The sequence below is a fragment of the Netta rufina genome (assembly GCF_964035555.1).
Source record: "Netta rufina genome assembly, chromosome: 17".
Lineage (NCBI taxonomy): Eukaryota > Metazoa > Chordata > Aves > Anseriformes > Anatidae > Netta > Netta rufina.
Window position 1 is genome coordinate 8,309,413 of NC_140141.1, and position 25,195 is coordinate 8,334,607.

At 46.9% G+C, this 25,195-nt stretch overlaps 1 protein-coding gene across 1 annotated transcript in view; it reads right to left on the minus strand.

The window, feature by feature from the left end:
* Window positions 1–3,997: 3,997 nt before the first annotated feature.
* Window positions 3,998–25,195, minus strand: part of BICDL1 (BICD family like cargo adaptor 1) — a gene marked incomplete at both ends in the record, with an annotated part of 54,245 nt that continues 33,047 nt past the window's right edge. The window contains 8 exons of the mRNA XM_084297276.1: window positions 3,998–4,198; window positions 8,850–8,970; window positions 11,656–11,786; window positions 14,103–14,246; window positions 15,423–15,641; window positions 15,945–16,124; window positions 17,287–17,433; window positions 19,478–19,594. Of these exons, the coding sequence (XP_084153402.1) occupies window positions 3,998–4,198; window positions 8,850–8,970; window positions 11,656–11,786; window positions 14,103–14,246; window positions 15,423–15,641; window positions 15,945–16,124; window positions 17,287–17,433; window positions 19,478–19,594 (1,260 nt within the window). The remainder of the gene's footprint in view (window positions 4,199–8,849; window positions 8,971–11,655; window positions 11,787–14,102; window positions 14,247–15,422; window positions 15,642–15,944; window positions 16,125–17,286; window positions 17,434–19,477; window positions 19,595–25,195) is intronic.

Here is a 25,195-nt window from a genome sequence, read left to right on the forward strand (position 1 = left end):
TATTCTGAAGAGAACTATTTACAAAAGAAGTAGAGCATTGTTTTTACTAAAAATATGCCTTTATAGATTTTTATAATATGTATCTTATAAAAACCATACATTTATTTACATTACTGCTACATACAAAAATTACAGCACTGTGGTTTATGTACATATCTATAGATACATTCTTTCCGCTTGTCCCTGCTGTGTGCTTTTTCCCTTTCAATCTAAGGGAATTGTTGCTGCAGCACCCAGACGCTTCCTTTCTTGGCTTTTGGTTAAAACAATCTTGCTTTTTATAGCCGAGTAGGGAGTAGAGAGTTTGCCTGCTGCAGAGGCATATCTGGAATTTACCATCCTAAGTAGGACAAGTGCATACAGCTATAAAGTCCTTGTGCACGCAGCACTGCCTGTAACCTCACTTCTCACTGTTCTGTGCAAAATTATTCCGTTGTCGTTAATTGATCTAGCATCCATCTTGATGGCAAGTTGCTGATCTAAGTTTATATTAATATAAAGTGCTAGTGACTTGCCTTTCATTTACATGTACTTGTTTCTTGTTTACCATTGCTTCCCTTGCAGTTTGCTAAAGGGAGATTCATTCCCTTTCCCTTACATTATGCCAGCATAGTCAGTGCTTGCCTAGCCACCTGTTACTTAACTGTGGGAAAGTTCTTTGTAACCTTAATCTCAGCAGGCATCTTCTCTCTGTGCAACAGGGACTGTGCAGCATGACTGGTTTATTAACCATTATCTCAAAAGTAAAGGTGAGTGCTGTGTTTAGAGCTGCTGATCCCACTTGTTAAATCTACTTTGGGATCCTGAGTACCTGCTGGATTACTGCGCTCCCTCCATCTCATTCGCTGGAGCTGATGCTTCCTTTTTGCCGTGTGTCTTAGAAGTATCAAGTATCACAAGTGGAGCGAGTGACTCCTAAACCAACACTGCAAGGACAATTCCAGGTTCCTGGCCATTACGGAACGGGGGTGAGTGTTTTAACGACAGTTCAAGGTGAAATAGACAGGACCTTGTTAAAACACGACATGACAAATGAGAACACGAAGGACTGCACTGATGAAGTTTTTAAAAAACAAAACAAAACCTAGCTGCTATGTTAAGGCAGTTTCTGTTCCTATTGAGTAGCAGCTCAGCACAAGGAGGTCTCCTTTGGTCTGTTATCCAGTTCATTAAAACCCAATTTTCTCATATTTCTGGGTTTAGTAGTGCAACTAAGTCTTTCGGATTAAGGGGTTAGTTTTAAGAAACCACATCCAACTAGCACGTTGGAACATTCTGACTTCCTTCTTGCAATCTCTTCCATCACTGCTATTAAATAAATAAAATTGCAATGGGATTAAATAGGTTCCTCCTTAAATGAAGAGATGTGCTGTGCATTTCAATTGCCTACTCCTGCAACCGAATGAGTCACTTTCCTCTCAGCAAACATGTAGCAGAAGGCACCTTTCTTCATCTCATTACTGCATCTTCATTAGATAACTTAAGGCCCTTGCCTTAGGATTGCATACATACAGACAGACAGACGTCCTCACAGGGATGGAGTCCCGCACAGCTGCTGGGTTTGTGGTTTGGAGAGCTGTTGGGGCCCAGGAGATGACAGCTGACAGCAGAATAAAGAGCTGCAAGGAGCAAGACATTCACATGGCTCTCCCAAAAATATGCAGTGTCATTTCCACAGAACCGCTGGATGACAACTGTTCACAGGTATCGCTGGCATCCATCAGTCCACGCCTAATTCTGCAGGTATCAGTTTGTCAATGCGAATGGGCGTAACTGAGTCCTGACAGCAGGGGATGCTGAGCACATGCCTCGTGTCTCTGCCCTGTTAGAGTCACAGCCTAGGTATGGGGGGACGATGAGAGTTCGCCATCCTGAGAGCACGCTTGGCACTGCGCTAAGCCCCTTTCCTTCACTTGCACAAGTGGATACAAGCAGGCACTCAGTGGAAGAGAGACAAAAGGTTTCATTTTTCTTTCCTGCCAGTGAGGCTCCAGACTCTAAGCATCAGACAATGTTGGTGGTTGCTTTACCTAAGAATTTCCTGGAGTAGATTCTAGAATCCAGGCTTCATTGCTTTCAGGTAAATGCATTTTACCACTCAGGTTTTTAGCATCATTCTCAATCCCAAAGAGTACTCTGCTCCTTGCAGAATGGCCCAGTGGCAGCTTCATACTAATAAGGAAAAATGGGAATGCACAAATCTTTGTAGGCAGAAGGGATATTGGTACTGAGGTATTATGTATGCCCTATGCACTAGGTATGTTAAATAGTTTCAAAAACAACCCACCAAGCTCTTACCTGCTTCTTAGAAGGAGGTGTTCAATACCTAATCCTAGCAGAAAGCCAGTGACTATAAATACTGAGCAGAGATGAGCAGCTTCCTGTAGGATGGTGTTTTAGCACCTAAGTTGCTGAGCAGGGCAGAGCTGAACGTGTATGTAGTTCCATCTCCTGTGGGACAGCGTAGGGGGCAGCCTCCTCAAAGCAACGGGGAAACAAATCGGGGGCTGTGGGTATTGTGAGCTGGGAGAACGTGTGAAAATTGCATAACAGCAGCAGGACATCTCTGAACGTGGCCTGGTGTAACTCACTGTTTTATGAAGGTAGATTGTGTTAAAGGGAAGAGCTGTAAGGTGCCCGTCCAGTGCGTAGGGAAACGTATTGCAGGATTTCCAGCACCGTGTGCATACACCACATAAGCTTTTTTCCTTCTCATTGATCAAGTCTTGGTTACAGCAAAGCAGGCTCTGATCATCTTCGGTTAAAAGGAGATTTGGCAACCTGCTTGCTGAAGGGTTGAGTAGTGAACGACTCACAAGCAGAACATGCTCTCCGTTTACATCAGGCCATAGCTAATAGTACCGTGTGGGGGCAAAGAGCAAGCTATGGGATCTCCAGAGCTTTGTAGGTGCCCTCATTGCCTGTGGTTTAGTGAAGGTAGGTGTGTGCATGATTTTTAGGGATCATGTCTGCCAACCCAACATCAGTAGGCCATAGATTTCATTATGGGTAGGCTCTCAATGAGTTCTTTTTTGGGGGGTGGGGTGGGCATCCAGTTAAAGTAACAGGTTTCTTAGCTGGGGAGGGGTACATGGCTTTGGGGAAAGGCATGTGATTTGAAGTTCCACAGCTACCTTTGCCATCAGTGGGACAGCATGCGCCCCAGGACTGAACATCCACAACGTTACTCAGTTTGTAGTCTGTTGTAGATGGTCAATCTTCTGGGGAGAAATCCTTAATATTTTTGTGCAACTGCAGACTCTGCAACTCTTCTCTCTGTAACAGGAGGGAGCTGTAGAAGACGGTAACATCAGCAAACTTACAGCTGCCCTGATCTGCAAGGAGCCTGGCTTCCCAATGAGGGGTGAGGACCTATGCAGAGCCACAGCAGGGGATGATGCCCAGGCAGGATGTGCAGTGAGGGCTCATCTTCTGCTGTAGGGAAAGCTTCACTTGTCAAAATATGGCAATGCTGGGGCTCGAGCAACTCCAGTCTCAGCGGGATGGATGGAAGGATATCACAGCTGCCAGGCCTGGAGGGCAGTGTAAGGGACTCCTCTCCTCTTGCGTTCCACTCTCTTCTCCCCCCCTGCACTCACTGCGGTGGCAGTTCCCAATCTCCTGCGCTGCTTTGTCTTGGGGCTGCTTATTTCCTTCTCCAGCATGAGAACGCTTTTAAGACAATCGGATTATTCTTCACAGCAGAAACTGAACTGTGTCAAAGCGCCTAAAATATACCCTGAAGTTTACCACTTCGCTTAAAGAATAAGAAAAGTTGCTTTCGATTAGTAGCACATCGTCAATTTGCAAACCTCCGATTCATGTAAACATTTGGTTCAGACCAGGTGTGGTGTTAATAGTGCAGAGTCTCAAAGGTTAACTCCTTTGCCCCCTTTTTTTTCCTAGTGGATCAGAGTTGGGTCCATCAGCAAGCGGGGCAGCTGCCCCCCTCCCCATCTGGATGCAGGAATCGGTGGAGAGGTTTCTCTTTTTCAAATTAATTTTTCTTGAAAAAGGAAAAGAGACGGTTCCCTTCTGCCCCGATGGGCTCGTCCCCCTGCGGCTCCGGCCTGAACACGGGGGAGGGTCTGGCACTCCGCTTTGCGCCGTAGCCACTGGAGAAGGAATAAGCAAGCTGGCTCCATTCCTTCGGGTGTTTGTCCATCAGCTGCTGGTCAATGACCCTGTGCATGTCATCCTGTGGTGGAGGGAGAGGAGACAGGCGTTAGCGGCAGCTGATGCTCAAGGGGAGCTCACACAGGGACGCGGCTGATGCGGGTGTGAAACGAGCGGTGATGAGATGAAGGAAGGATGACAAGTGTGGTGACAGCTCTAGCTCCCTGCCCAGCGACAGGTTCAGCCTCGTTTGCCACTGTGAGCTTTTTAGTGAGCAAGGAAGGTAAATCATGCTGTCTGAGGGGTGAACTGCTTCAGCAGTCTCACAGCAGAGCATCGTGCCTGTTTGGGACTCTGACTATAAACTATGCTGCTCTGCTGCCTGTAGCTTTTAAATGTCCCCTTTGGGGAGAGGAATAAAAAAAAACTCAAACGCAGCTGAAAGCAAAGCCAGGAAACATCAGGAGGTCTGTCCTGAGCAGGTCTCTGTGCTTGCTGCAGGCAGGTAGGTGCAGCAGAGCTGTCTGCACGGCCCCCTTACAGGGGCTTCTTGGGGGAAGGTGCCACTGGGAGCAGAAGGACTGGGGTCTGGCACGGGCCCACCAGACCCCACATGGGGTTTGTACGAGACTTTAATGACAAAAACTGCTCGTCCCTTAGACCAGCTCCTTCCTGACTGCTGGCAGAGTGGGGGGGAGCTCTGACTGACAGCTTGGCACCAATGACTGCAGTGTGGTTTTTTAAACGTACCAGAAACACTCTGCTTTAATCCGTGTTTGCGGCACAGTGAAATTGCTCCACACAAAATAATTAGTCAGCTCTGTTGCTGCTAATGACACGTGCTAATGTGTTCCTTGAAAACCTGGCTATCAATTCCACGAATTTTAAACCATTTTTTATTCTCCATTATTTCTGCTCTAATTGCATAGTTAAACTGAAGCTTAATGAAAATTCATGTACACAAACTAGCCCCACAGGAGAAGTCACCTATTCTCCAGTGGTTTGGTCCCTGGTTAGGACCATGGGCACTGCCCAGAGGAAACAAGGTTACCCAGGGCAGGCTGTAGCAGGGCAGCCCCCTTGGGACAGCACTGAGACAGTCACGTCTTCCTGGGGTACCCATGCGCCTGTCTCCCTGTCAACTGGGAAGGTTGGCAGGGTCTCAGCAGTCACTGGCATCACAGACCTAGCAGCGAAAACAGCCTCTGCTAGGAGAAGCCCTCAGTGCAGCCTGGTTGCCCCAGGTGGCCATTGCAGGCCATTTTCTGTGGCCCTGGTGGGCTCAGGTGACCTCCCAGCCTTGCATCTCCTTGAGACAGCATGGGTGATGGGGCTGCCCAGGGCTGTGGGTGCTAGTACCCATAGCCAACAGCTGCTTGGGATCCTGGTTTTGGGAGCATCAAGCTGCATTGGTTGCCTGGAAGCTATTGAGGGGCTGAAATTACTGATACAAGAAACCTGTTTTTAGGAGCAGAGAGAATTTGCTGCTGGGGAAGTTGCAAAATGACTGCCATTGAACTGGTCTGAGCTGCTCTTTATCCCTTCCCTCTCTCCTTTGGCTGTTCCTCTCTCAGTTTCCCAGCTGAATTTAGACATCAGACTGGGTGCTGCTCGTGGCTGGGCTGTCTGGCAGCCCTGGGAAGGATAATAGAGAAATTGCCAGCCAGCAGGCAAGGTCCTGAGCCCTGCGAGCCACCAGTGGGGTTCAGAGGGGAGCAGGAGAGGTGAGAAAGTGCCACCTTACTTCTTGTGACACTTCCAGAAGGGAAAAGGAACAACAGCCATCGCCTGAGCCTGAATTTAGTATGAGAGGATTCCCCAGGGGAGCGTTAGAGTGTGGAGCTACGTGGACTGGGGAAGCTTTGGATCTTTTTAGAGCAGGACTAGAAAGGGAAGAGGCAGAGGGAGAGTTGAGGAAGTTAAGGCAAACATTAGCGTTAAGGTAAGACAGGTTTCCAGAAGTGAAGCTGCCATGTAGAAATTTATGGCACTGGGATTTTGAAGGCAACTCTTCTGTCAGATGACGTGGGCACCCAGGCTCCAGCACGTCAGGTCTGTGTCCTTGGTTAATCACAGAATGAGGGATAGATTTGATTTTATATATGCATTATATGTGTGTGTATATAGAAGATACGTTTGTGTATATAGAATATATATGTAAATATTGTCATATCGATGTGTTCTGCCTTCAGTCTCCCTGTCTGTCCCATCTGTGACTAGGGCAGAGCTGTGGTCCCTGCCTTGGTGTGGGGCAGCATAGGATTGCCTGGGGACACAGCGGGAGGACAGACAGCAGGGCTACGAGACCCCTTTGACAAAGCGGTTTGTAAAGCTGGATGCCACGGCACTGGTGTGCTCTGGGCCTTCAGGGCAGGAGTTTCTGCTCTTTTCAGGAGGAGTGAGGCTGAAGGAGGTGTAACTGGTATTTATCCTTTTTGTGAGCTGGAACCAGGCTCCCTCATGTGAGATAAGGGCTGGAGCTGCCCTGGGTGACCCCAGGGGCTGGCAGCTGTGCCCATGCAGGCTGCAGCTCTCTGCTAGCATTGCAGCATTTTCTATCCTAACGCTGCCACTGGTGTTATTGCACTGAAGCCGCTGAGCTCTTGTTTCAGAGGAGCTCTCCTCACTTCTAAGTTTGCTCCATCTTCATTCCTACCCCCGTAACCTCTCTCTTGTCCCCAGTCAGATAATGACAAATACTAGTGTGGGGCAGATGAGGCATGGGGGCAACGTGCATGGCCTCACCTGTGCTATTCTTGTGCTAGCTTTGGATCTGTGACATTTTGACATTCTGCTTGTGGCATATTTTATAGCCTGCATGACTAGTTGCTCACAGAAAACTGTAATCTTGATGGTCCCTCATAAAGTGCAGACTAAAAGTGTGCAAGAGCAACATCTTGTCATTTAAAGTCTCTCTTCGTACGCCCAGCTAAAGCAGTGAATCTCATCCCATTTTATCAGAAACATTCAGCTTTGCAAGAAAGTCCCCAAAATAAGTAAATCACCTGGCTTCTTTTGAGACTCTGTAGCTGAGCTTCTGTTCTGGGGACACCGGGTGCTTGAAAACTATTTTGCTACGGTGTAATAGCACTTCAGGTCAGAATGTTGGAGACAGCTTTCTGCAGTGTGAATGGGCCTGATCTTCATCTCAGGCTGCTAGGAACAGGATTGGGGTTGCTGTTTTGCTGTGGTTGGATGACAATGTGTGAAGACAGAAAGCAAATGCCTATTGTCAAAACTCTAAGCTGGGGATGTTCCAGCAGATACAGATGGTATTAAGCAAGTAGGTCTGAACTGATACCTCTTGTTCAAACTGAAGCAGAACTTGCAGAGTTCTCTATCACTTTCTAGATAATGAGGCTGAGAAGCAAAATCCCAGCCTGTACTTCAGGAAGTTTTCCAGATGCTAGATATGCTGAATGGCACAGGATTAATGACACGTGGACCTCAGCCTGGCTTTCCCCATGGTGACCTGAGGGGTAAAGCCTCACTGCAGGGTGCTGCCCCTTGTGCCCTGGACTGGTGCTGGGGGATGCAGGATCCTGAGGGGTGATGGAGAGCCCCCACTGGCTCCTCTTGCTGGATGATGGTGAGTACAGAGACAGATGCGGGTGATGGCAGCAGCAAATGGAGCAGGCAAGGGGATGGCAGGTGCTTGGCAAGGGTGCAGGGAGCTCACCTCAAAGGCAGGAGGGGTGTACGACTAAAGCTGTTGGTACAGGAACTGAGAAAGGCCACTAGATCAGAAACCAAAGGAGCCAGATAGTAAAAAGCCCTGAGGAAGCAAACTGTAAGCAGGAGAAAGAGAGAGAGAGAAAAAAAGAGAAACGAAAACACAGTGGAGTTGAAACAGGAGTGAGGTTGTATGGGAAAGGTTTCTACTGGTCAGGCCGGTCGTTAGTAGAGCTGGGGTCTTGCATGGTCTGCAGTAAATTGCTGTAACTGGCTCAGATCTTTTCTCTTACATCTGCTCCTTTTCTGTTAAAGCTACCCTCCCTCAGTGCTAGTTTCTTAGAGGACAAGGCTTTGTCTCCTGTCAAGGGCTCTCTGTTTTTGCATGGGTCTTTCCCACTGAGCCCAAGCAGAGCATTCCTGGGGAAGCTGCCAAACTGCTAAGGGTTTGAGATTTGATTTTTGTTGTTAGATATTTTTCTTTTCTTTTACCTTGGTGGAGAGCTAGGATTTTAGCTTTTCCATCTTGCCAGATCTTCTGAGTGGATGAAAACAGTAAAGCTATACCATGAAACCATTGCCACAACCCTCCTGCCTCCCACCCTTCTGTTTAGTTATGGAAACACAAGGACATGCTGTGTTCTCATATCCACAAGAGTGCGACCACCCAGAGATACCTCTCGCGTGGACACCTCCCCAGAGAAACATCAGGTTGCTCTGCAAAGCATGGGATACCTGTGCCACGTATAACGGTGAGATCCAGTTTGTTTCCCCATTTCAAATGGGTATTCCTCTATAATTAATTGAAGGGGTATAAGTGTATAACTGATTAACAGTTCACAGCTGAAAGGATTTGAACAGGGGGCTGTTCCTCCCCTCACCTCCACCCCTTCCTCCCTGATTACTGCTGCATCCCTGGCTCCTGCAGAGCAGAAATCAAATGCTCATATCTACAGATGCTCAGGCTGAGAGCACAGTGAGCCCACGGGGAGGGGAAAAATCACCCAAAGTTGACTGTGTGTCCCCTGGACGCTGCCCTCAGGCGATGTGAGGCTGCTCACCTGCCAGGCCTCCAGCTGCTGCGAGAGGTTCACCTTCTGCTGGATAGCATCCAGCAGCTGGCTGTTGAGGGACATCATGTCGATCTTGCACTTGGCCAGCTCCACCTCCACTGCATTCTTCCTGGGGGAAGAGCAAGAAATGGGACTTTTGACTTATTTTTTTAATTATTTTGAGGAAATGTTAAACATATCCTTAAGGAGAAGTCAACAAATTAGTCATTAGGCAAGTCTCTGGATTCCAAACAGTTCATCTCCTTTGTACTCCGGACTGTCTACTTATCTGAAGAGTGGGCCAGAACTGCAGACATCCTTACTATAAAAACAACAGATTTCAAGTAAGCACATTTAAAAAAAAAAAAAAAAAAAAAAAAGGAAAAGATATTCAGATATGCTACTGTGCAAATAATGTAGTATGCTTGAATGATGTGCAGGATATGCCATTAAAAAGGGAGAACTAAAATGAGGTAGAATCTACAAATAATTTTTTTTTGCATTTCCTCTGTTTACTAATGCATAGGAAATTAAATGGTATGTGTTTAAAAAAAAAAAACAACAAATAAGAACAAATAATCTTTTTCTGCTCACTCGATCAATAAGTTGCAATATAAAACAACAAAAAACCAAAACAACAGCAATTACAACTCTGCTTTCATTTTCTAGAGATAGGACTTGGACAGAAGGAAGGAAGAACTGAAGGAAGAAAGTTTATTGTGGCATTTGCTTTTTGAGAATGAGGAACTGTTAAAATTGTTTGAATTACATATTAAGTTTTCAAGAAAGCTCCCAACTTCAATGGGGATGTGCTGGCCCTCAGGAATGCTGCTGTGTGTCTTCCCAGGCATTCCGTGGGCAGATGAGCCCATGGCTGAGCTCTGAATGTGTGGTGGGTGGGATGCTCCAGCTGCCACAGGGTAGTGGGAAGGAGCTGTCCTCTGGGAAGGAGCAATTTCCTAAGCTGCCTGAGCTGGGAAATGCTGCTCACTGTGCTAGGAGAGCACAGGTAAGTGCAAACTGCCTGGCCTTAAGTTTTCAATTAATTGCTGTGTGATGGGAAACCATAATGTGAGTGGCTGTGAACCATTTTCCTTGAAAATATTTTTGGGGTGAATAATTGCATCTTATTAATTGCATCTAATTCATTGCCTCCTAAGAGCTCCCTCATGCTCCCCTACAGAAGAGCAGTTTGGGAATTTGTGTTTATATTCCAGGTAGTGGTTGCTTAACACCTTCTATTATAGGATCCTATTTTCCTATTGCTTCCCATGTTGCCAAACTTCAGCTTCAAGCTAAAAATTTTCCATGCCAGATGTCTGCCTCAGGCAGTGATTTTATTTTTGTTCAGAGGGGTTTTTTTTGGGAGTGCTTCAACAAAAGTGACTTAACCCTTGAGTTGCAGGGCAGGCAGAGCATTGCATGCCTATCAGGCTACTTGCTGCAGGGGAGCAGCCCCTTGGTGTGCAGAGAGGTGCTTTCATTTCCAGCAACAAGATGCCCTTGTCTGCTTTCGCTTGCAGCTACTGCTCATTAATCACTTGCCACTCAACCATGCACACTTGTCACGTCCCTTTTCTCTGGGCTCCTGCCACCACAGGACAGTCAGCTGTAAATGTTAGTGCTTTGTCCCAGCAGGGTCATTAACCACTGCAGAGAAGCTGTACCTTTCCACTCCCAGCTATGGGTCTGAGCACCTTAAGTAGCTTTTTGCTATGAAGCTCCCCATTGCTGTTTGGATATTACGGTGGGATTTATCACGGCAGCAGTGTGTTGCCATAGCCACAGCAAGAACCAGCAACCCACATGCACAGGAAATGTCAGAACAACCTCTCCGCGCCTGGCTGTGCAGCTGGGATGCTCTTGATTTGTGCCAACAGATGGAGGTGTAACAGAGGAGAGTGACAGGAATTTGGTAGCTGGATACACAGGCAAGAGCAGCATGGATGATTAGGTCACGTAAAAAAATAGTCTTAGTGTCTGTGCATGCAGATTTAGCCCCCTGCATCTGCAGGGGTGCAGTGCTCTCACCTCCTCCTCTTGTGAGCACCTGAGGAGTAGGCATGGCTGTAAGGAGATGGACTGGTGGTGTCCTGGCCCATCTCATTTTGGAGGAGATTATCAGATGTTTCCTTTCTACCTAGAGCACAGAGTGTGAGTGTTTCCGCCCTTCTGCTTAGGGAAAAGAGCGCTTGGGGCAACACTGTTCAGCAGTGCTGTGGGGCAGTGCAGCAAGCTGAGGCACAGGGACAGGGAAGGGGGTACCGGGCAGCAAAACTGCAGAGGTCTGCAAGGAGGAAGATAGTGAAAACAAAGATTCAAAATGGTGGGAGAATCCTGACCAGAGAAATAGAGAATCATAGGACCGGAGATGCAAAAAAGACCCTGGAGCAGGAAAAGAGAGAGAGTGACCAGATAAATGGTTTAGGGAAGAGATCCATGCAGAGTTGTAACAGGGATGGGCAGGGAAGCAGGGCTTGTGTGTCTGGAAGAACAAAAGAAAAATAAGAACAGGACAAGACCTGGTGATTCCACTTGCTGTGCCTCAGACCAGTACCACAGATGGCAAAACAGGTTCACAGTATCCTCCTAAACACTCCCAGTCCTGCCGTGAGGAGGCTCCTGAGGTCTCCTGCTCTGCTCCTGACCTCCTGGCAGCATATTCCACCACCAGCAAGGCTGAGACTTACTCCATTGCTTTGTCACAGCTACTGAAATGTTGGGAGGGTGGAAAAAAAACACCCTGGAAGCATCTGTTGCTGAGGAGCTCCTTCACTGCTAACTCAGCCTGGCTTCGGCTGTTCACTGTGCTTACTTTGCGATGGCCTCGTCTCGGTCCCTGATGGCCTGCAGGAGCCGTTCACTCGTCTCCTTGTCTTCAGCAGCTCCTCGCAGCCGGTCCCGCTCCTCCTTCAGCGTCGTCATTTCCACACTCAGCAGTGTGACCTGTGGTCAGAGGGGAGGTGTGAAACCCAGGGTCACTAGGACAAACATACCACGAGCAGTAAAAAAAAAAACACAAAACACAAGCCAGGTGGGCCAACCTGGAGACTGAGGTCTCCTGCCTGTAGGAGAAGCTGCATCTGCAAGCAAAGGGGTTGCTGTTGCTGGTGCAACCTTTGGTGAACCATGCTGGCTTGCCTAGGGGTGCAGGCAGTGCTGCTCTGAGCAATACAGGTCACCAGGGTGGACTCAGTCACATTCAGCAACAGCACCGGGAGCCGTGCAGCCATGTGGGGCATGACCCACCTGTGACTTTGTCAGCTTTAAGCCCAGTGTGGCCCCAGTGCTGAAACACCTCCCTCTTTGAGCAGTTTGCCTTGTGCATGCATCCTCTGAGTCTTCCTTTTTGCCCTTTCTCAGCTTAAATTGTTGCCAATATCATCTAGCAGCAAAAGAAACTTCTTTTGGTGGGGGGAGCAACGATATCATTGTGTCTTCCAAACCGTTATGAAGCTGAAGACAAAGGATGTGAAAATTCCCTTTCATGCCACGGAAGGTGTTACTGGCATGTCTTAAAATTTAATTAGACTTTAAAATATGTGCAGTCTTAAATAGTCTGAGAGATGATCTGTTGTTTTGGTCCTGTGCAGAGTGAGTTAATAGGGTGTGAAATCATGCAAGGATCGCATTAGCACAGCTTTGCCATATTTCATACACATTTAATTTCTTTCTCTATGGCACACACATGCTCAGTTATGCTGCTCCACCACCTGGAAACCCTTCCAGCACCTGACCCACCTCCCTTCTCTGAATGCACCTTGGTAGTATGTGAGTCCTCAAAGAAATCTTAAAATAGAGGGCAGACAGTCAAAAAGGGCTCATCACACTGAGGATGTGGGAGGATCTGCTGCTAGCATGGCATGGTTGGGTTGGGGGGAAGGCAGGTGTGAGTGCAGCGTGTCTGTCTGTATGCAGTTGCTTTGCTGTCCTATGCTGGGGAATGGGAAAACCCTCCCCGAGCCGTGCCCTCCCGCAGCCCAGTGTGGGACACACCACTCAGAGTGACGATGTGATGGAGAGCAGGGGTGGGAGCTGTGTGAAAGGTGCTGAGCATTTCTGCTGACATCCCAGGGTGGTGGTGGTGGTGAGTCAAGAGGCAGAACTGCATTTGGGGATAGGTTTGGGGTTTGTAATTGCACCAGCAATTGCTGGGATTTGCAGGTAGGGAGGGTCCTGAAATCCTTCTATGCTAGGGACGTTGGGGAGGACCAGTCACAGCAAAGAGCAACCAAATGTTGCTCTTTCCTGGTAGCCCATCAAGGGTACATGGGCTTGAGAGCCATGCTGAGGAGGTGTTGCATCCAGACGAGTGTGCTGGTGTATGGATGGTCACTCAAAAAAGCTGTGAGTAAGCCTCTCGTGGTCTGTCAGCATAGCCAAGCTGCAGGGATCAAACCCTTGTTTTCACCATCTCAGGTGTTCTTAAGGGTGAAGGAGGACCTGCAGGTGGTGCACAGGAGTCCCCGGCAGCACAGCCAGAGCATGTCTCACTGGTGGCAGTAGTCTGGACCCTTGAAGATGGTGCTTATCGTGGTTGTGTTTCTGAGGAACGGTCCTCAGGGAAGAACAGGCACTAGGGCTGCTTCCTTGCTGCAGTCTGCATCTAATCAGCTGCTTCAGCAGCAAGGCATCCTTGTACATGCACAGCTGTCACTGCCGGGAGCATTTAATGATGCTCTTGCTCTGTTTTCTTTGGCAATGTGGTGGGAGCTCCCATAGCCCTACATGAGGCTGTCAGACCCTGGGTTGTGCTGACTTTTTGGTCAGGGACGTGTTTTCTTTTCCCTTCTCCAAAGGGATACAGCACCACGTACGGCACAGCAGCACTAGTTTCTTCAGCAGTTGCATCTACCCTTCGGTAAATGCAAATAATAAAATATAAAAGCACTTAGTGCAAGCAGGATGGGTCAGGCTGGGTACCTACAGGTTCCAGCTCCCCACATCAAACAGCCTTGTACTTTGCTGAGAAAAGTTTAAGTGAGACAGGCTAGCTGCTAAAGCAGACTGAGTGCAAGGTTTAAAGGAAGTTTGGCTGCTTGAGATCATGTCTGGGATGGGCCCCTGGGCACTTGCAAAAGGAACTCATCTTACATATGTGAAGCTTCTGCAGTGAGTTTAACAGAGACTCCTTCATCCAGCCATAGCTGGTGCTTGCCCAGATGCTCCTGGCTACTTATGGTGATCTCTTCCATGGAAAGTGTGTCTTGGGAATGAACACTGCTGTTACAAGGCCACCCGTAAAGTATGGGAATCACCTACCTGGCTGTGCAGTCGTTGCAGCTCCTCCAAACTCTGCCTCAGTTTGCCCCGTTCTCCCTCCATTAACTCCCTCAGGGCTCGTGAGTCCTCACTTGTTCGCCTGATCTGTTCCTCCAAGGTGTCATCATCACTTCGCCGAGAGCTCTGAGAGCAGGAGAGAAATCTCTTTATCAGTTTTCACTTAAAAAAAAAATTCAATTACATTAATCTGCTGCTTGTTTGAGGTGGAGGGTACTAAACAAGGAAGATAAAAGTGTGAATGTGACTTTGGCAGCGTTTCAGTTTTCCTTCCATAAACCTCCACAGTGGAAACGTGCTCAGCCAAGGGTAGCGCTTCTACACATGATAAAAAGCATTCAGACATGGTCTCACATCAGCATAAACTGAATTTACTGAGACCTACTGACCACCTGGTAACATGTGGCTATAATCTCTGTGTTTGTAGACCTTTTGCCGGACTCTCTGGTTTTAATTTAACAAATAAAACTTTATCTCCTTGCTCAGCTTTCTTGCCAACTGCTACAGGTACTGAAATGAGGAGAGTGAGTGCTTGCACATGGCTCTGTAGTTGCAGAGTCTGTACTGCCTGCATCAGCATCGCCTCTCAAATAAGTCATACTGGCAATGCACTTAGCTTGCAGGTGATGAAAATAGGCCTGACTTGGAGCCTTTGCAAAAAGCCAGGTGTTTTCTCATAATTTTGTATTCCTGTGGATGCTGAGCAGTCCCCTGAGCCACCCCTCTTCACTCACAGCATCAAGGCTGTACCCCATGAACACCACTGTGTGCCAGCAAAACCCTTCACCTGTTGATGGATTCATGTCTGGCAGCTCTCACCAAAACATTTGTATTCAGCCTCAATTGTAGGGGCAGAACCTATCTACATAGGGTTAGGATGGTTTTACAATATTGCTAATACAACAAGGTTAGGAAAATTGTAACAGAAACAACTGAACTGCAGTGGACAAGGCCACCTGCAGTATTTCCATTTTGAAAATCCAGCTTACTGCAAATCTAAAATAAAGTCTACTTTAATTAATTTTCCAGGACAACTCCCAGACTGAGAGTTGCTTGAGAGTGTAACCTTGAAACTCATGGGGTCTAAGCAGTGCAAGCTGGAATCCCATGTACTGGTTTGGCTCTTGGCTGACCAGTTGAGACACAGAGCCTGTTGTGCACCATGACAGCCCATCTCTGTGGGCCACAGAGGCTTTCTCAGAGACCAGGGACTTCAGGATCAACTGGGAGCTTGTAACAAGTTCTGTCACCTTGTCAGGGGGGCATGTGCAACAATGGGCTCTCACCATGCTACTGACTCACCGTGGAGTCTGCCCCATCCAGCACGTTTTGTATCAGTCTTTTCAGCTCGCTAAGAGCTGCCCGTAGGCTACCGGCTGGGACATCTTTGGCTGATGAGGTTTCTGAAGACTCATCCATGGAGGAGTCTGTGGAGACTGCGGAATCTGCGCTGTCATTTCCTCTGAGATGGGAGCAGAGATATCGCACTTGGCAATATGCTTCCCAGAGCTGCAGCCTCAGCTGGAATGAGAGAGCCCCATGTTAGCTTGGGATGTCAAGGCTGTGGAAGTCCACCTTCTATGGCATGGTGAGGTGTGTGATTGCTAAAGCTCACAAATATTCACCTAGATTGCTATGTTGGTTTTGAAATGGATGCAGAGATTTACTTGCATACAGTTAGAGGGTGTTCATAGCAGAGCTGGGACCACAGCCCTCTTTCTGGATGTTGTTTCAGCTACAAATTCCGATCCAATGCATTAAGCTCCCTCTCCCTCTGGGACTGGTGAAGTCCATGAGCTTTCCCAGGGGCAGGAGGGCAAATACCTGTTCTCGTTCTTGTTCCAGCTCCTCTGCCTCCATGCTCTGCTCTATCTCAGATAGCAGGGATGTGCTGGTTGTGTTGAAATTTTGGAGACTTCTCTCCTCACTGAGCTCTTCTACCTTCCCCTGCAGCTGCCGGTACGATAGCCGCACCTCCTGGAGCTCCAGCTGGCTTTGGTGCAGCTTCCAAAGAAAATCAAAAAAGCAGGGAAAAAAATGTTACTGGAGGTGATATGGACTGGATGAATCTCTTGGTTTGTGAAGGAGCTGAGAGGGAGGAACAGGTGGCGTGAAAGAGGGCTTCCAGCCAGGAGGAAAGTACCTTTGGCTGTTTTTACTATTTATTGGAGCTTAATAATCTCCAAATGTTATTAGATACTGTTTGGGCTTTGGAATATTCTGAAATATAAAATTAGCAGTTTAATCAGTGCTAAAATGAGGAACATTGTGAAGAAACTGGGACCTGTGTAAAAAAAACTTGCTAAAACTAACAGAGCAGAAAGTGAATCCAAAAAGAAAAGTAATATAAATACATACTGAAAAAAAAATCTATATAGAAATATAAACATAATGATCAGCTAAATCCTAACACACAAAACTCAGATGTCAAACTCCCTAATTCACTGGTTTGCAATCTGAGTTAATGGAGTGTTTTAAACACACAAGATGCAACATTGGCATTGATTTGTTTTGGGGTTTATCTGTGGTCACCCAACTGTATAATTCTGTAAGCACTGGGCTGCAGTTTGCCTGAGGGGGAGCAGCCACTGCTGTGCACAGAAACTGTGCATGGGGCTGGTGCACAGCCAGGTGTCATGCGAGCAGTGGAGCTGAACGCACCAGGGCTGTGGATGCTGGGGAGGACAGTGCTGTCTGACACATCAGCAGGTTTCTCATTCCTCTAGGGAGAGGAAAAAAAGACATGTTGTTTTGGAAATCTGGGGGTACAGTGGTTGTCAGCTCGCAGAAGAGAAGTAAAATCTTGCTCTCCACTAAGAGGCCCAAAGTTGCAGACAGGCCAACCTGTTCTTCAGAGAATGATGGTTGGTGAGTTGGCTTGCTGTGAAACTGCTTGAGCTGTGACAGTCACAAGGCTGGTTACTGTTCCCTGGAATAGTGTAAAGGAGCTTCTTCTAGAGACAGTTCTACTATTAAAAAATTAAGTAATATGACCACAGCCAGTGCTATCCAGTTCCTTTTACATTTCCTTCCTTGCATTTTATTTTTTCAGTTGTTCTGTCTCCCAGTTCTTCATTATCTTCCTTGTCAATTTTACCCCAAACTACATTTTTGATGCAGTTTCCCCATTCATTTGCTCCTCCTTCTCTTATTGCTGTCTCCTCACCTGCAGGTCCTTATCATGGCTTTGTCTCTCCAGGATGAGGACTCGGTCCTGCAGTTCCTCCACGGTTCCCTGGAGCAGGTCATTCTCCTCCATCATGGCACTAAGGCGATGCTCCAGCTCCCGCTTTCTGTCCGTCAGCATTTTGATCTGCAGAGGAATGAGAGCTTGAGTTGGACCCCATGCTTTCCAGGAAGTGCAGAGGAGGGAAATCACATTTCCATGAGAGCAATGAAACAGAAAAAAAAACAAAAAGTATGTATGCATGTATACCGTACCTGTGTGTGCGAGAGAAAAAGTACCTGTGTGTGTGGTTTAACACTTAGGAAGGGCCTGAATGGATACTTCTTCCCCACACTGCAGAGGCAGTTCCAAAGGGTCTCACTGTGCATTGGCAGGCCAAAGAGCTGGCAGGAATGTCCAAAGGGATAAAGTGGAGCCTGGCCCTGTCTATCCCTTGTACTCTAAAACTTGCAAGAATGGGAGAAGTTACTTTTCCTGGCCTGCCCCTGACTGAGCAAAAGGTGGGATTTTCTCCTGTGTGAGCCCTGGACAGTGCAGGGAGAGCCTCTGGGCTCTTGCTCCCCATGGGGTTGTGCCATGGCACTGCCTGCACACTTTTTTTAATTGCTGCACATTCCCCAGGCCCTCATCAGGGATTTTTCTTTCTTTCTACTCATGACGACTCCTTTCTGTGCCATGCTTATTTTTAGTTTCCAGTGTTCAGCTGCCTTTAAAATTGGTTCATTTCTTTTAATTGTCAAGGGCAGCGGTTTTAGGTGAAGAGGGACAATGTGCCAAACAAAACCTCTGTGATTCACTTAGCTGGGAACAGTGCACAGGATGAATCAGCATTAGCCAAGGTCACTTCTTGTTTAACGAAGAAAAAGGAATGTTTTCCCATATTTGTGCACACAGGACCTTTGGGGACTATGTATGCCATTCACCACTTCAGTACAACCGTAAATATTCCCTATGGTCTCCTTTCAACTCCTTTCAACATGGGCCATAGACTAATTCAGCAAATTCCTACTGCTTTTTTGGCCTCTACGGGACCCTGTCTTTTCGTTGCTTTCCAGGTTGATGGAAATGTTTGGTTGCATGAAGAAATATTAGCAAAGTGTGTGGCCTTGCTATTTCTGCAGGGTAAAGGCTGCTGTAGGTATTAGAAAGCTGCTTTTAGGTGACTAATGGTTTCTGAAATATCTCTTCCCACCACCATCATGATTTGTGTGGGTTGGAGAAAAGGGGTGCAAGAAAAATAAGAGGTATAATACAGAGATTGTACTGAGAGTAAGTATTTGGTATCCAAGCCGGTAATGAACACCCTGTGAATGACTGCGTAACAGAAAACTGTTGCTCTGCTGAGGGCCCTGGGCCATAGGAACAGGGGAGAGGGATTTGGAAAGCAAGAGACAGGAAGAAGGTGAGGGGAGGCATACACGGTGACAGGCATGCATGGTGATGGGGATGCACGCGCGGGCAGCCCCCCTCCAAGCCTCCATACTTACTTCAAGGACCTGCTGCTCCACACCAAGGGGAGGGGAAGAGAAGGCGAGGGACCAGCAGGGAGCAGGTGGGAGCAGGAGAGAAGAAGAAATTGAGAGATTTTAGGAAAAGCTCTTCCTGATAGCTTAAAAATAAAAAAGCGGCAGGGTGGTAGAGTTGAACATCTGCCCCACTAGCTCCAGTGAGTCCCATCAGGGAAGGAAAGAAAAAGGAAGACAATATCATCCCTGCTAATGTACCAGAGCTAAACAGGCAGGGGCTCCTTGCTTTCACGCATGCATGACTGAGAGGCAGGAGAGGATTGCTGCTTTCTTTGCAAGCATGAGGAATAACAGAAGAACAACCTTGCAGACCTTCCCACCATGCCCCAGAGTTTAAGCTGATACAGACAGCAGCCCCACAAGACTTAACTCTATGGTTAAGATCCTGGAAGATCCTTCCCATCTGTTCATTTGCAGGTGTGCTTGTGCCTGAGGCAGCAGTACAAGCTGGCCCTTGCCAACCTGGCCAGCTCTGTGTTGCACCAAAAGTCCGTACCGGGGGAGTCTTCTGCACCACAGCTACCAACCTGCTTGCTCACCCCAAGCAACTGGGTTTGTTTACCCAGTTCCGAGTGGTTTGTTATATGGGTTGGAGCAGCCCTGGCTGCCTTTCAAAGTAGAGAGGCTGAGCATGAGTTACTCACCTCAGCCTGGAGGCTCTCGAGCCGCACAATGTGTTGGCTGCTGGAGGAGTTCTTCTCCCGAAAGTCCTCCCGAAGGGTGTGGACCTGCAGGGAGAGCTGCCGCTCCACCTCGGATGCCTGTAAGGAGAAACCAGCTGGCATTACCCTGGGAGTTGTCCCATGGCAGTTAGCTCCTCCTGCACAGGGGAAAGTCTGCAGACCTGCCCCCATATGACTTCTGCACAACCCCTGGTTTTGGCAGAAACTCTGAGGCCTGTAGAGTTTGGACCAGGAAAAAGCTCATCCTGAACAGAGGCTGAGGAGAGCAGCCACTTAGACCATGTAGTTTTCCTACAGGACTGGCACAGGGACACAGCCCATAACTTCCTCCTGCTGCAAAATAACATGATGACTCCTGTGCCTCACAGGGAATTTAGTTTTCCTCATGAGCAGTAGCCCAGCTGGGGCTGAGGAGGCGAGCAGGCCGCTCACAAAGGCAGTGAGGGAGCCAATCTCCACAGACCCCAGAAAACACCGCTGTTGGATTTACCTCTAAACCTCTGAACATCTTTGGTGCAGCTTTAAAACAAGTGCCCTTTGCCTCTGATTCCCGGCTCCTGGCAGGGCCAGACGGAGAAGCATCCACTCCAGATGACTGTCAGTGTGGCTTCGCTGGGCTTGGCCCTCTTTCCCATTTTGAAGGAGGGATGCCCCAGTTATGTGGGGTGGTTTGAGGACAGCGGAAAGGCCATTCCTTACCTACAGGATCCAGGCTGCAGACAGGCTGTATAAATGACAGCTTAGACATTTAACTACCCTCTGGACAGTTTCACTGCTGATTTTTATACAGCAAACACACTTGTTTAGGTTTGTAGGAGAACATAAGGTTTTTATGACAAATCCCTAATGAGATAGCAGAAATGGATGGTTCTCTGTTTAATTAGCCTCCACCAGGTTCCATTACACTTAGGCACAGACTTCCCCCTGGCAGATTAGCTGGAAGTGAATTAATCCCCCTCAAGATGTGGCACTGCCATCCTGCTCAGGGCACAGGCAGAACTGTATGTCCAATGGTGAATGCCACCAGCGGCCCCATGCCTCAAACAGGGAGATAAGATGGGAGGGAGAGATGGGGGCAAGGAGAGAAAACCCCCAGCGGGGTCAGCAGTTGTTGGCAGGTTTGGGAGTCTATCTGATGTCCATCAAATGTGGGTCTGGGCTGACAGGGAGCCCAAGGCAGCAGCTCTACCAAAGGGTGCAATGACTTTGTTCCAACAGCTCCTGACTCAAGGAATGAACACAGATCCAGCCTGAGCTGCCTATAGAGATGACACTATCCCTTTTAAAAATGGTCCCTTAATTTCTGCAGCCTGCAGCAAATTAATCCAAATCAGAAGCAAGAGACAAAAGGCTGTTCCACCTCCATCAGGTGGAGAAACTGTGGCTATTCCAACACAATCTTTGCAGGGGCAGCAGGAGACAGAAACATGGCCGCAGAAATCAGCCAGGTTCTGACCACTGGCTGCTGGAACAAGAAAGAGTTTCTTATAATAAGAAAAAATCTCGTCTACCAATTGATTTTCAGTTTCCTTCCTATCCTATGTCAGCATAACCAGTATTTTCACCTTCTTTAAAGCCTCACAACAGAGGCTTTTGAGTATTCCCTCTGCCTCCCCCATTTATTTATTAAATAAAGATTCTTTGCACAGGCAGAGCACACAAAACACAGTGACAGCACAGCTCTATAGGGAGGGGGTGGTTATTTTTCTTCCCTTAAGCAGCTATGGATCTGAAGGCATCCTGAACTGCTATTAATTGGTGACACTAAAGAAGATGGATGGATTGTGCTTTCTGTGAATGATTCACTTGCATTTGTAGAGACTGCTGAAACATCTTCATGCTGAAATACGCTGCAGGAGCTATCAGGAATGAAAAAGCACCAGATGAAAAGCACCAAAGGATTTTGCCTGCAAGATGCTGACCACACTCCCAAGGAGCACAAGTGGCACCGGATGACACACCAGTATTTGATGGTTAATTGTATAACACAATTTATATGCTAGAACAATTCTATGTACAGACAATACAAACATACAACACAGCAGTAAGAAACAAGGGGATGTAAAGGCATTGCAAAAATCTCTAGTAAGACAACATACAACTGCTGTTGCTAGTTCTGGTCCCTGTGCTCAGATCAGAAGGGCTGAAAGGGTGATCATGGAAAATCTGTTATATGAAAGGAGTCTAAAAGAGGCTGGCTTGTTTTATCTCATGCAATGACTGCTGAGTGTGGGCTCCCTATAAATATATCGTGGATTAGCACACAGAAGGGAGAAGTGCTATTTAAGCAGAAGCACAGTTTTGACAGAACTGATGTGAATAAACTGTGTAAGAGTATATTGAGGCTGGGAATGGGAACGTTTCTAAGTTTCCAAGGCGTTGCAGTAGGATTCCTCCTTCTGCACCATCACAGTAGGAGGAATGGTAGCAAAAATGAATTTTGTGATGGAGCTGGATCACTTTATCATGCAGTTTCTTTCAGAGGGCTGCCTATGACAGAAAGGAAATGAATTGACCTCAAAGGTCCTTTCTGGTACTGTGCTGCTTGCAGGACTGTAAGGTTTCTATTCTCCAGCTTTAAATCATCATCTGGAATGATTTGCTGTTCAGCTTACACACTCACACATCTTATTCCTGCAGTTTTAGCCCACCTGGAGGGAAGAAAGAACTCACTGCTAGTGTCTAGGGCCCTAATGCAGACAGCATGTCACAGTGTCATCTCAACCTACACTGTTCACATCCTATTTATTGCAGTAGAGAAAAGTAAAAATAACATTTTCTTTAGCCTCATGGAGTGCAGAAAACTATCCCTGACCATAGTTTAACAGAAATAAACAGAAATGACTGCATCATGTGTTTCCCTTCACAGGAGAATGAGGGAAAATCCTCACTTTTTTTTTTTTTTTTTTTTTTTTTTTGTTTCTCTAGGCAGGGAAATAGCTGATGCATTTAGTCTCACCTTTTTCAAAGATACAAGTTTTTGTATGAAAGAAAAAGTCTTTTGAGCTGAGCTACAGTTAGTGCTGTAGAGTTTTCATGCTACATTTGTTTCAGAGGTTATTAATACTGCTGTCAAATTACCCCTTCTAATTGATTATAAAGTCTAGATTTTCATGTAAATTTGAATATTACATAGATAGCCACTTTGACAGTGTACGATATTCTGCAGGTTTTCTGATATATTTTTATGTGGTCTCTGCTTTGTTCTCACACCTCTGTAGGTGTGTGCATACATTCACATGCATTTTAAACCATGAGCCTGCTACTGATTATTTCAAACATGCTCTTTTATTTTATATCATCAGAGGATGTAACCTTCTATCTACATGTTCCATTCATTGCTCAAATAAGCTATGATTTTCATGTCTGCTAAACTGAAGTGGATTTATTCTGCCTCAGCCAGTCTGGCTTTGCTCTTATTATACAAACTGTAGTGCTTTCTCTTCCCCATCAGTGTTTTCCTAAACATTAAAAGTTAGAACCTTTTTGTGGTTACATCAACCATTTAGTAATACATTGATTTTGTTAGAGTGAAGTAAAATTCATTTTGGAAGGGCAGACTTATATCACCCAATATCGTAGCTTTTCTCTGTAGTTAAGAAAGAATTAATTTCCTGGGTATAGGAAAATTAGCCAACACAGCCACCAGGCAGTGTTTGAAACATATCTGCAAAAGCATAGACATCAATTCACAATTAGATATATTCAATCAACTGTGAGATTTGTTTTCTGGACTTCAGGCAAGGTTTAGATGAGATTTGGGCAATGCAGGACGAAAGGAAGAGCAGGACATTTTGGTCTCTGCTCTAATTAGGGACTTCTTTTCATTGCAAGGCTGGTAAGTTTCTTTCCTTATTAATTCTAGAGTGCTAAAACACATGAAACCGTGTACATATTTGGCAGGAAAATGGGTACTGGTTACAATAACTCCATGGGGTTTAACATCTGGAATATATGACAAATAAATAAAATAAATGTAAGTAAACTGGAGCACTGAAGCTCCTGTCAACAGGGGTGCTTTGTAACATTTGGGATGGACTGTGAGAAATGAATGGCCTGCAGGTTAGTTTCATGAAAAGAAAACCCTCTTTTGGAGGAAGATTTGCTAAAGAATTCTAACTGCATACAAAATACCCAGCCATAAGTCATGTCAGAAAGAAAAAGAGAATGCAAAAAGTCTAATGGACTGTAGCTGGGTAAAGAAACCAGTGCTGCCATATGATTTACTTCTACAAACAAGATGATTCAAATTTAACAAAGGATATTGAAGATTTACTTGCCTAAAATAGCTAAGGAAAAGAAACCCTAATTAGTGCTAAATTTGTAACACTCAGGAGAGCGTGTTACCCCTTTTATTAATTTGCTAATAGCTCAGTTCAAGGGACTCCCCGTTCCCACTGTGGTACCATTAACACTTCCAGTCACTAATCGCTGCCTACTCTGGCTCCAGGTTCCTGGATTCCCAGCTCTTCACATGGAGGAAAATATATTTGGCTACTGAAAAGCAAGCAAAGGAGAAAATTACAAACATCTTGCTTTAGAGTAATAATAATAATAAAGACCATTAATCTGGCTGCCAAGGGAGGCCCGGGAGGGTTGGGGTTGCTCTCCCACCACCACAGGCAGCCCCCTGGTGCCCGCCAGCAGCAGTGGGAAGCCTGATTTTCTGAGCTAACTGACCCATGCCAAGGAAGTGGTGAGGCCATGGCTGTTGTCCAGCTCCTGGCACACCATAAACAGCCATCTATATTTTGCATACCTTGAGGTTGCCCAGTCTGGGCATCTTTGAGAGATATTTACTGAAGCTTTAAATTCAGGTCAAATTTAAATTGTTATTTGAAGCATTATTCTATCCAGGAAACTGCTTACGTGACAGCGACCACACAGCACTCGTTATTCATCACCTTTTGAGGGCTCTGGTTTGCACTTGCTGACTGATGTGCACGGAGGGACTCCCTGAGGGATGGCCCCTGCGACGTTCACAACAGCCCCGTCAGGGCAATGCTGCTGCGGTGGCTTGACCAGACACCCACACAGCTGTTCTCTCACTCATCCTCCACAGGATGGGGGAGAAAATAAGGTGAAAAAGCCTGTGGGTTATGATGAAGACAGGGAGATCACTTACCAGTAGAGGAGATCACTTACCAGACAAGGAATTCAAGATAAAGGCAGTGACTGGGAGACGGACAAAGCTTGGACTGGGCATAGCCAGGGACAGGGAAAATAGTGGGGATTTTCTTTTTGTTGCTGTAAGGTGGTGGATGGAGGAGGGGTGGACCTGCATAGAGTGTGTACATTGCCCACCTTTGCCATGCTGTGCTGATTTTGGTGTGGGGAAACGTTTCTGTGGCTGATGACATAAGAGAACGTTGTGAAGGTTGCATGATGAGGGTGGATTGTAATGACAGTTCTTAAGTATGTGTTTCATGGAGGTGAGGGGTAGATTTTAGGAGGCATCTGTGCTGAGGAGCTGGCAGCAGGGCTGCAGGGACAGCTGTGAGCAGAAGCCAGGCCGCTGGTTCTGGCTGGTTCCAGAAGGTTCCACAGCAGCCTCCCCTCAGGGCTCAGCCGAGCACCTCAGCAAGCTGATGGCACTTCAGGGAAATTCTGGTAAGAAAGGGCAAAAGGCTGCCCGGCAGTGAGGAAAAAAATGTGAGTATCAGCCCTGAGAGCACTGAG